Below are 12,495 nucleotides of genomic sequence, written 5' to 3' on the forward strand. Positions count from 1 at the left end.
AAAAAAAAAAAAAGGAAAGGAAAAAAAACAGAATTCTCACTTGGCTGGACATTTTTTTGTCCTTCATGGCTCAAGTCAGAATCAGAACACTCAACAGTTTGAATGGCTCCCAAACAGTTCTCAGACTTGGCAGGTTCAACTGCCTAACTGAAGATATTATGGCTTAAGGCATCTGGTCCATATTGATAGAAAAGAAAAAAAAAAAAACAGAGTCATTTATTTTACTATCATTTAAAAGCAAAACAAACAAAAAAAACCCACTGTGTCAAAGGGCAGTCACTAAATACACAATATTTTTGTAAAATCTCTTTGAAAATATAATCTCCTAAATATGTTATATCCATGCCTAAGTAATTCACATCCAAATTAGTTTTTTCTTAGTTCAAAGGTGAAGATTCTACTTTTATTCCAAAGACATTATTTTGCCACACGCTGACCTGGTTAAGAAGAGACTGAATCTCAAATTACAGTTCCATAAACATGATAGAGATTTGAGAGAAAAAAACAATTTTAACCAATGAACTATTACTTATAAATATAAACTTAAGTAATACAGTATAAACTATAAATTGGATCTCTTACGCTACTCTGTAAATCTGGAGCCATTTTCTCTCTAGCACCAAATGATATACATTTATTAATATAACATACAACTTTTAGCAACTATATTCACCTGAGCTAAACAAAATTAGGAAAGTAAATCTGTTCCAAAAATTTAATTCGTAAGTCAACAGAACTACCAATTTTCAAAGAATTACCAAATAATAAAATGCATATTGCACATTATACTAAACACTTCATTTTTTTGGTATTACAAATACTCTGTAATTTTTTTTTTTAAAAGAAACTCAGCAGCTTTGGTATGCTATGGCCTCAAAAGATTTTTCAAAAAGCAAGCTCTGGCTTTATTATTCCTAATATTTCAGAGAAATCATTCTCTGTATTCTTTTTTTTGAGACAGGGTGTCACTGTTGTCACATAGGCTGGAGTGCAGTGGCATGATCACAGTACCCTGCAACTCAAATTCCTGGGTTCCTGTGATTTTCCCACCTCAGCCTCCTGAGTAGCTACAAATACAGGTGCATGCATCAATGCCTAGCTTTTTTTTTTCTTTTTGGTAGAGACAGGGGTCTCACTATGTTGCCCAGACTAGCCTTCCAAAGTGCTGGGATTACAAGTGTGAGCCACCACACCTGGCCCATTCTTTATATTCTAACTGTAATTAAATGATTAAATACTGCCAAATTTTAAGTAATAACATTTATTCTTTTGGGTTATATACATGAAAATGAAAAAATTACGTGTGCATTTCTTTTCATCTCTCAGTTTTTCTTCTATGGACGAGAAACCTAACATTCTGTCAAGTAAGCTATTAAAAGAAGGGTTTCATTCTGAAATACAAAAGATTTAATATCATGAAAAAAAAATTTTTCACAGGCTTTCAGAAAACTGTCACTAGTGGCAATTTTTAACACTTTACATTTTCACAACCACTTAATAAATGGTTTTAAACAAAAGTACCAGTTAGGGCAGGCATGGTGGCTCAAGCATACAATAATCCCAGCACCTTGGGAGGCCAAGGTGGGAGGATTGCTTGAGCCCAGGAGTTCGAGATCAGCCTGGGCAAACAGGGAGACCTTATCTCTACAAAAATAATAAACTAGCTGAGCACGGTGGTGCACAACTGTAGTCCCAGCTACTCTGGAGGCTGGGGAAGGATGATCCCTTGAGCCTAGGAGGCCAAGGCTGCAGTGAGCTATGATGGTGTCACTACACTCCAGCCTGGACAACAGAGCAAGATCCTGTCTCCAAAAACAAAAAACAAAAAAGCAGTACCAGTTAATAGAGAAAAATACTTAAGAGAATTTTTAGTTATCCTTGGATTTATATTATCTAAAACTGCTTGTTTTTCCTCAATTTGTACACATAACCATGAGTTAATTATATTATTCATTAACAAAAGACCTTAACTCTCAATGACACTCTAAGTTGTTCCTCATGAAATCTTTTTTTCAGTTTTTTATGTAAGAGATATAGTTTCTCTTCATGTAAGAGATAAAGCATCTCTTACATGCTTTATCTTAATAGGCCAAGAGGGAAAAAAATAGAAACTTTCCATTTCAAAGTGTGTATGCATGTATATGGGGTAAGAAGTTCTCCCTGTAACACCATTTAAACTATAGCAACTCTGTGAGCTAAAACATGGAAAATTATGTAAACAACCCCTTTCCACCATAATGGAATGTACTGTTTTTAGAATTCTATAGGACTTTTAAAAAGTCAAAATACAGGACAAATGACAGAATAACTGATCACTAACTCCTAAACATTCCCAGATTTTTAAAGGGTGTGTATTTTAATGAAAATAGTCTTCCTTTTAACTCTTCTGATAAAATGATTCTGAATTTTTTTGCAATTACATTTCAAAGACAATCAGATCCAAATACATCAGATATAAAAACAGCTACTTGATTTAAGATATTTACTATGTTCTTTTTTTTTTTTTTTTGAGACAGGGTCTCATTAAGATGTTTACTATGTTCTTAATACTTATACTTACCTCTCTTTCTTTGAGATGCTGCCAAATCCAAATCAACATTTCGTCTGCCACTCTATTCAAAGTAAAAAGTAAATAAGTAAAATTTAGTCGTGAAAAGTATTTTAAGATTAAGATTTAATAGAGTATTCGAATAGAAATTTACATAATTACAACAATGTCTTACTTATTCATCATTCAAGTCCAACTAATAACAAAATGTCCCTAAAAATTCACTGAACATAGCTATAAGGAGGCTCAAGCACATATAACTGAAACACTAACTCAAAAAAGTCAGATTAATTAACATTGCAGAAGAGCAGTAGTTTTCATTACCTTTTTTCCATTGGAATCTTTGTCTTTTATCTTCCAGACACAGGATGATCTTATTAAGACCTTCTGGATGCCTCAAGCCTTGAAGTAGTGCCCTACTTTCCAAAATTACTATTCCTTCCTCTAGCTTCACTTTCCTTTCTTTTCAAAACTTCCACTAGCTTCTCTAGGTGTTTAAAGGAAGAAAATCTGATAGTCTCCGTACTAACAGAAAAATAACAGTCCTAAACCTTCTGGTAGTATTTGAAAAGATTTTTAAATGTCTTTTTATAAAACCTATTAAAATAGACAAATCTCAAATTCATTAAACTACAGAGTTTAATAAATCAGTGAAGGTTTACAAGAACAATGGAAGTATATTTCTGTGTGCTATCTGTGTATCTGGTTGGGGGTGGGGTGTAGACAACTGCCTACTTGGCCCATAAAACAAATCATATATGACTTAAGCTTACGCATAGACTTGACATTATGGTATTAGCAGTTTCAATTGTACTCTATCATACAATCCAAAAAGTTTGTGCCAAAGAAGTAAGGCTCGAAGTGACAAAACAAGGCCGGGAGTGGTGGCTCACACCTGTAATCCCAGCACTTTGGAAAGCCGAGGCGGGTGGATCGCTTGAGGTCAGGAGTTCGAGACCAGCCTGGCCAACAACGTGAAACCCCGTCTCCACTAAAAATACAAAAGTTAGCTGGGTGTGGTAGCACACACCTGTAATCCTAGCTGCTTGGGAGGCTGAGGCAGGAGAATCACTTGAACCCGGGATGCAGAGGTTGCAGTGAGCTAAGACTGCACCACTGCACTCCAGCCTGGGTGACAGAGCAAGACTCCATTTCAAAAAAAAAAAAAAAAGTGTCAAAACAGATTTGAAAAATGTTGTAGAAAATCTTTACCTCGTCACATATATAGATACATGTACCCATGTTGCAGATAAACACACTTTTTCTTATATTCACCCACCTATGTATCAACAGAAATAAGTATTATTCTTGGACCATTTGGTGCTGGATAAAACACCAAATAGTCATCACAAAGCTCCTCAAGGCATCACTGTGTCAGGTAATAAAACATTTTCATTACATAGTACTTTTGCCATGAGGGCTCATGGAAGAAAACAATCTCAGGCCTCAGAACCAGAAATATCTGGTTCTTTTGAACAATTGTTTTTTATCTTTTAGACACTGTGAATTATGTAACTCATTATGCTTTTCCTGCGTGGTGACCAACCTCTAGCAGAACACCACACGATATGAGCCAAGATAAGAATATCTTACCCAGGGCTTTATTTTCCTCTCTCAGCCCTTTTCAGTCCTAATTCATTCATCTAAATTATCCTTTTGTAAAGTATCTGTTTTCACATGCTAAATCAAATCCTGCGAGAAACAAGGGAGCTAGGGAATAGACTAGAAGGGTGTAGCAAGAAATGTTGGTAAAAATGACACCTGTCAAACAGTTAAACTTAGGGCTGGTATATTCTCTGCTAAAACAGAGAAGTAGATAACACATCATATAATACATTTTATGAAAGAAGGTTAAAACAAAGATTTGACATTAAAGTGGTTAACTTAAAACATTTTTAAAAAGCATTTCATTCATGAAAAATTCAGAGTACATGAGGTATCAAAGATATCTTAAATAACCTCATATAGTATAGAAGGGTAACATATTTCAGCTGGAAAACCCAAACTGTCCCAAGTGCTTGCTCCTCTTCATCCACCCCAGGCTCTCTGAAGTTGAAGGCTTAGCCCAGATCTCCCTTCATCTGAAATGGAATCTGCTTTCTCTCTAGTTCTTGCCTTTCCATCTTTTATGACACTGTCTTTCTAATATTCCATAAGGAAAGATAATCAAAAGTCAATCTGGTGTTTTTTGTTTGAGACAGTGTCTCACTCTGTCACCCAGGCTGGAGTGCAGTGGCGCGATCTCAGCTCACTATAACCTCTGCCTCCCGAGTAGCTGGGACAGGTGCTCACCACAACACCCAGCTAATTTTTTTTTTTTTTTTTTTTTTTTTTTTGTATTTTTTTGTAAAGACAAGGTTTCATCTTGTTCCCAGGCTGGTCTTGAACTGCTGGGCTCGAACTCCTGGACTCAAGCAATCCTCCCACCTCAGCCTCCCAAACTGCTGGGGTTATAGGCGTGAGCCACTGAGCCTGGCCCAGTCTTTTTAAAAAATGGACTTTTTTAGTCTTTTTAAAAATTTTCTAAAAACTAAATGAACAACCAGAAAACCTAAATGAACAATCTTGCCAATTAAATCTAAGCTCAATCCTCCTCCATTGATCTGTTGTTCCCATTTGTAATTTTCCAAATGTTTTAAATTGTATTACCAAATTTATTCTTCACAACACAGTGGAGGCAAGTACAACAGGCATTATTCTCCATCTCAAAGATAAAGAAACTGGAGCTCAGGAAGGTTAAACGTCTTGTACAGGTCAAAGTCCATAGTGAGTTTTTAACCCTATTCTAAGTCACATTTCATTGCTCATTTCCCAAAAGTATGCCACTTTAATTTTACCCATCCTCCTTTTTATATTTTCATTTCAACTGAAATGAGTTATCAGTCATTTACAATATGTAAAGCACTGTGTAGAAGATATCAGGGGCATTTAGGAAAAATAAAAACCAAAAAATCCTAGTTTTTCAGTGGGTTTACTGGGAAGACATACTAATAATACATAAATGAATCCACCATAAGACAAACAGTTAATTATTAGAGATCCTAACAAGTTGTTATGGGACAACTGGGAGAGTAAGGGAGCTGGGAAAGCTTTCTGGAAGAGGTAACATTTTAGACAGTCCTTCAGGGAAAGACAGGACATCAGCAAGGAAGGCTAGGAGAATTTTTAAGGCAAATAGTGCTTTAGCAAAGCCTCAAGAGGTATTTTTGGGGTCTGGAAGATGAACTACTATGGCAAAAATGGAGAATACTGGTTCCAAAAGCAGACAGGTGACACTTCCCAGAATCTTTAATTTCCGAGCAGGCAGTGCAGTCACTCCTACATTTGATCGGTCTGTAATTTGGACTGCGTGGACTAGCCGGTTCTCCGCAGTAAGACAAGATGTTTGAGTAGGAAAGTAGCACAACCAGCAGGTAGGTGTTTTGTTGTTGTGTGTGTTTTCAAGAGTTCTAATTTGGAGAGAAGTATCTAAGGAGCAAAACTGGAAAAAGGGGGACCAATTTGAAAATACCTGCTCCATAAAAAGGTAATAGGGTGCTTTAATTAAAGAATGGAAAAAACCAAATACATGTGGAAATTTTGCCAAAATAGATTAGACAGTTATTTATAAATTAAAAAAAGAAAAAAAATTCCTGACTACCTACCATGGGCTAGGCACTATTATAGGTGCTTGGGATACAGAAGTAAATAAAACAGCAAAAAATTCCTGTCCTTAAAGAACTTTTCTTGTAATGTAGACTAAGACAAACTGATCAATGAATAACTACATTATACATTAAGTGATCGGTGCCCCAGAAAAAGAAAAAAATAGAGCAAGGCAAGGGGGACAGGGAGTGACTATTTGGAAAAGAAGGAAAACTGCCATTTTAAATAGGGTGGTCAGCATAGGCTTCACAAAAAAAGTAACATCAGAAGGAAGACTTGAAGAAAGAGAGGGAGTTAGCCATGCAGGCAATACCATTCCAGTCCTAAGAAACAGCCAGTTAAGGCCCTAAAGGGAACTTGTGTTGTAGATTCATGGAACAGCTAAGAGTCCAGTGTGGCAGAAGGAGAATCATTGAGGAGAATAACAGAAGAGATCAGAGAGGTAGTGGGACCAGACCATGTAGAGCCTTACAGACCCCTGAAGGGACTTAGGCTTCTAGCCTGAGAAAAGGGAAGTCATTGCAGGACTTTGAGCAGAGAAATGACATGATCTATGTTTTAAAATTATCACAGGGTTGGGAACTGGGTGCAGTGGCTCACACCTGTAATCCCAACACTTTGGGAGGCTGAAGCAGGAGGATCACTTGAGGCCAGGAGTTTAAGACCAGCCTGGGCAATAGAGTAAGACATAGAAATTCAAAAAATTAGCCAGACATGGTGGCACATGCCTGTAATCTCAGCTACTCAGGAGGCTGAGGCAGGAGGATTGCTTAAGCTCAGGAGTTCGAGGCTGCAGTGAGCCATGATCGCACCACTGTACTCCAGCCTAAGTGACAGGGTAAGATCCTGTCTCCAAAAAAAGGTAAATTATCACAGAGTTAGGAAACTAGATAATGAGTCAGACTGATCAGATTTTAAAAATTAATTGACAGAAAAATAAATGAACACAGAGGAATCTCACTAGACTATAAGACTGGGAGTGTGAAGTGGAAGCACAGGGATATTAATGCAGATGAAGGAGAAAAGGAGGAAGTATAAACAAAATGTCATGATACAATGAAACATAAAGACATTGTTCAACTTTCCTTAGATGAGGAATCCTTCATGGAAGCTTTTTTTAAACAGTAACTTACTCTTTATGTAGCACTTTATACTTTTTCAAAAATATTTTCATATCCCTTATCTCAGTTCACAAAATAGAGGAATTTCAGAATTAAACATGGAGCTCATAGATAAGTCCATCTCAAATGCTAGCATTTCTCTATGAGCTGTCACATGATATGACCAATATCCCACAGCTCTTTAACAGTAGAATCGGGACCAGAAGCCAAGTCTGACACATCACCATATACACAACAGACACTACCATCTTTGTATTACACAATAGGACACTAAAGCCCAGGGAGGTCATAGCACATATAGAATCACACATAAGGCAGAGGAACAGCCAAATTGAAAACCTAGCTATCAATTAACTCCAAATCCAAAGTTGCTCAAGTAGAAGCAATCTTCTAAATAGTTTTTGCTTTATATTTTACCAGTGACACTGTAGCATACCTTTACCTTACTTCCTTTTTATATAAATTAGCATCTTATTTATCTTTACCCTAAATGCCTACAGTCCAAGTTCTGAGGCATTTTTGATAGTTAACAGAGCTGTTAAAAGATTATAAGTAGAGGAGGTATAAACAGATTTGTACTTTAGATATACTAGTCTAGAGAAGTGTGGAAGGTGGGCACAAGGCAAGAGGTGAGGCAACCAGTTTGAAGGCTTCTGCACACGTCCACTCAAATGAGAAAGTTTAAAACAGAGCAGTGGAAGAAGGAAAGGGAGAGGAGAGGACATTGGAGACACACTAATGGTAAAATTTTTAAGACTTAACTGGATTGGGAAGGGGTGAAAGATAAAGGGATCAGGAGACAAGAAAAAGAAGAGTCAAGGATGATCCCAAGTTTCTTGCTTGGATAGTTAAAGTACCATCGACTAAAATAGGGAATAGAAGAGAAACAGGTTTGGAGAGAGTTCACTTATAGATAGGTTACCGTTAAGATTGGGGTAACCTGACTCATTTGGGTGGACTGTCCATCAAAGAGTCAGATATATGAATTTAGAGTTTAGAAAGAAGTCAGAGCAAGAGATTGAAACCATTAACACCTATGTGGTAAACATCTATGCAATATAGTTATTTCTCTTAAAGTTCTTTTTGAAAAAAGTTTTTATATGTCTAAAACAAACATATTACTTACTCTAACCAAAGCCTTACATATCTATACCTTGAAAACAAAAATCTTTCTTTACTGAATCTGGGTATACCTACCAGTGTGTAACCCTCTTCATCTGATTCAGGCTGAGACAAATCAGATTCACTCCTCGATTTCATCAGTCTATAATTTGGACTTGCATGGACTAGCCGGCTCTCTGCAGTAAGACTTTCACTCCTGTCTCACATGTACAGAAAAAAAAGTTTTTTGATATAGGACTGTTAGTGAACATAAAATTGAATGGAACTGGAGCACAGAGATAATATATACACAGTGAGGAGTAATGTCAGTTGATAGGAAATTCTGACTCTTATCTAAGCACAAAGCCCTTCTCAAAATAATTTGCATGTCACTAAACTACAGAGAGATGCAAGTAACTTCACATGCTTTTTCACTGCTGTTGTTTATATGTATGAAAAACTGTGCCTCATTTAATCAGAAATTTACAGTCCATGCTGAATCAGTATCAGTATTTACATTACTTTAAATTCATCCTACTCAATTTGCATTTCTTCTTTCATGTCTATGTTAACATCAGAACACTGTAACTCTGGAAACAAACCATTTCAGTGCATTAAGTAACACAGGGAAGTGAGTAGGTCATGTTTTCAGTGTCTAGTCAGTCCCACCTGGTCATAAGTCCACCCCCTTCAGAGGCACTTGTTGAAGGTTGCTGCAACTGTCCTTCTTCTCTTCGCTTCTGAAGCTCATCTATCACAGGACTTACTCCTAATATTAACAGGGCACACCGATGGATCACAGAGTTGCACGCAGCAGTGTACACATCCTGACCCTCAGGAAGGTCTGTGCTGACCCTTCGCTCTTGCTGAGACTGAGGAGGTGGATCATCAGCTCGAGCCCCAGACCCTGCCCCACTGTTCATTCTATCTCGGTCTCGGCTACGAGCTACTTCACGGGCTGAGAGGAAACACTGAAAGATTTCTGTAACATGCAACACAAAAACAAGGTCTTAACACATGGGGAGAGAAGAGCAAAGAAAATAACAATAAAAATAGTCAAAAAGTTTGGACCAAAAACTTACTGAAAGAGGGAAAAATTATTTTTTAGACATGATATACAACATAGTTAACTTAGTTAAAATTACATTTAAAATACATTAAAATACTATATTTTCATTAAAAATTACATTAGGAAATACTAATCTGCCTTTATAGAATTTAAATGTGATCATATTTCAAATGTTATTAATGAATTAGATCAGTTATTGTCAACGTATGGTCCCAGACCAGCAGCACCCACATCATCTGGGCACTTGTTAGAAATGCATATTATCAGGCCCACCCCAGACCTTCTGAATCAGAACCTCTAGGAGCGGGGGCTCAGCAATCTGTGTTTTAAAGGCCCTTCAGCTGATTTTGAAGCCCACAAAAGCCTGTGAAGCACAAGGTTAGATAAAAATAACTGCTTATTTCTAAAACGTTCACAAGCTTGGTATGAAAAATTTGACGTTTCAAAAAAAAAAAAAGAGAGACAAAATTTAAGTTATATTAGTTACAACAAAAGTTCCCTTTCCCTTTCCAAAGTCCATATAATCCCTAACATCTACACTTTGCTGTATCTTAAACACATTAAATAAGCACTGTCACTAAAGGTCTTTGCTGAAACAGAATTTAGTTTTAATATATGGGGCAAGATTGCCTCCAGAGTGAGATGGCATCACCAGGAATACCCATCTGACTCCAGCCTTTCCCTATTTCAAAGTGCAAAACATCAGTGGAGTTAACAAGGTTCTGATGCAGTGGTAGATATTTCACATTAGAAATTTTTTGCACAAATTTGGAGTGAAGACAGTATTCTTCTTCTTTTTTTCTTTTTTTTTTTTTGGAGATGGAGTCTCACTCTGTTGCCCAGGCTGGAGTGCAGTGGCATGATCTCGGCTCACTGCAACCTCCGCCCCCAGGTTCAGTTCAAGCGATTCTCCTGCCTCAGCATCCTGAGTAGCTGGTATTACAGACGCGTGCCACCAGGTCAGGCTAATTTTTTGTATCTTTAGTAGAGACGGGGTTTTACCATGTTGGCCAGCCTGGTCTCAAACTCCTGACCTTGTGATCTGCCTGCCTCGGCCTCCCAAAGTGCTGGGATTACAGGTGTGAGCCACTGCACCCAGCCCAAAGACAGTATTCTTAATGGGAAACCCAGGCCAAAAAAGTTGGTAAAATACTAAATTCATCAGTTAATATGGAAGTACAAACTTTAAAAATTGATCTGTATATTTTATAAAATTGTGACAATATTTTTGTTATGCTATTAAAAGTCCCTTATTTCCACAAAAAGCAAAGCAATAAGCCCTCTCAAGAGTCCAGAACTAGAAATCAATTAAAGGGTTAAGAGAATGGTCATTGGTGTTTGGGGCAGACCTGGTTCTAATTCTAGCTGCTACTAACTGTGGCCCAAGTCATACAATTTCGCATCCTTAAACCTTAGTTCATCCATCTTTAGAATGAGGTAATATTAGAACTTTAGACAGCTGTGATAATGAGCTACTCTATGTAAAGAACTTGACCAGTGCCCAGCATATACAGATGCTCTAAAAGCACAGCTAGTTCCCAGATGACTATCATTTTTTACTGTAATTGAGGGTTATACTTTACTACATTTTCACCTTCAGTCTGCTTCCAGGAATTTCTAAACTAAGTTTATATTCAACTGCAAAAGTTCCCTCAGCCTAGGTTTGTAAAATACAATTATTTTCCTTCCCCATCTCCAACTCCCTTTACTCCATTTGGACCTTTTTCCTTTTGTTTAAATCATGTTTAGTCTTGTTTCAAGCCCCCTTGAAAATCATTTTTAGAAGTATGCAGAACACGAATAAGTTGATAATAAAGTAAGTGCCAAGTTAATTCACAGATACAGACAATCTCAAAACCAAATGCATTGCTGACCATAATGTTTTAGGGTACAGATTGAATGCACACTTTAACTTGAAATAGCCAAATCACTCAAAAGATACTAATAAATGTTTTAAAAGCTTTGACACTTCTCTTTAAACATATAAATAATTACCTTTAAAAACTATCTGTAGCCATAAAGGTATGAAAAGTTTTATTCACCCAGTCAATAGCAGTCTCATGTATATTCCTGCTCCCTATCGAAAGAGCAGTGTAGTCAGTGGGTGAAATTTTTAATTTTAAAAGTTCCACACATGGAAAACAATATGGCTCTCCCAATAGGCATAGAAAGGGGCTCTCTTCCTCACCGCTCAGAGGTCTTCGAGGCTGATGGACAACTTGTTGCCTCAGAGGACATATTTTGAATGGCCCTATCCGATGACTCATGGGTTTCATTTTACGCATGCGGCTCAGTGAAGCAGGTACTGACATTCCTGCTTCCAGAGCTTCTCAGCCCTAAATACATAATCCAAAAGCATCAGAATAGTACTAGCACAGTTGTAGGAGCCCCTGAAATGTCAGCTAATACAAATTGAGATCACCAGCAGAATATAAAGTCCTTTTAGAAAAACTATGGAGAAAGTTTGCCTTTCTCTTTCAAGTTAGTTCCCCTATCAAAAAGCATGCCACCGTTTGTATCTAGAAAGTAAGAAGGGTATACTCACTGCCAGCTGTCATCACTTCATGTTCCCGTTCCTCCTCTTCATCCTCTGGCTCCGGATGTCCCTCTTCCCGGTCTCTTTCAGCCTGTTCTTCCATTTCAGCTTCTTCATCAATAGTTCGAGTAAATGAATGCTCCTGAGGATCAACATCTGCAGAGTCCTGGTTTTCTGATATCTTAAAGAAATTATCAGAAACTATACTAACTACATTTTTTCCAAAATCTTTTTAAAACTTTAAAAAAACTTAAATTTTTTATCATGGAAAATATTGATATCAGTAATAACAACAAACTTTACTACAAAAACCCAAAAGATACACTCTTAAAGATTAGAAATAATGTATGTACACAAAATATATACGGACACATATACGCTCCTCCTTCCTCATTATTTTGATTAAAATGTCATGCTGTAAATTTATTCATATCTATATTGCTATTCAGCTATAAATTCCTACAGAGCTGCAACT

General features: G+C 37.0%; 1 protein-coding gene across 1 annotated transcript in view; it reads right to left on the minus strand.

The window, feature by feature from the left end:
- HERC1 (HECT and RLD domain containing E3 ubiquitin protein ligase family member 1) overlaps positions 1 to 12,495 on the minus strand; it is a 250,627-nt gene that overhangs the window by 108,872 nt on the left and 129,260 nt on the right. Inside the window, exons 25-27 of the mRNA XM_011969255.1 lie at positions 9,085 to 9,397; positions 8,512 to 8,632; positions 2,561 to 2,612 (exon numbers count right to left, since the gene is read on the minus strand). Of these exons, the coding sequence (XP_011824645.1) occupies positions 2,561 to 2,612; positions 8,512 to 8,632; positions 9,085 to 9,397 (486 nt within the window). The remainder of the gene's footprint in view (positions 1 to 2,560; positions 2,613 to 8,511; positions 8,633 to 9,084; positions 9,398 to 12,495) is intronic.

This window comes from Mandrillus leucophaeus, unplaced genomic scaffold (assembly GCF_000951045.1).
Source record: "Mandrillus leucophaeus isolate KB7577 unplaced genomic scaffold, Mleu.le_1.0 Scaffold12, whole genome shotgun sequence".
Taxonomy (NCBI): Eukaryota; Metazoa; Chordata; class Mammalia; order Primates; family Cercopithecidae; genus Mandrillus; species Mandrillus leucophaeus.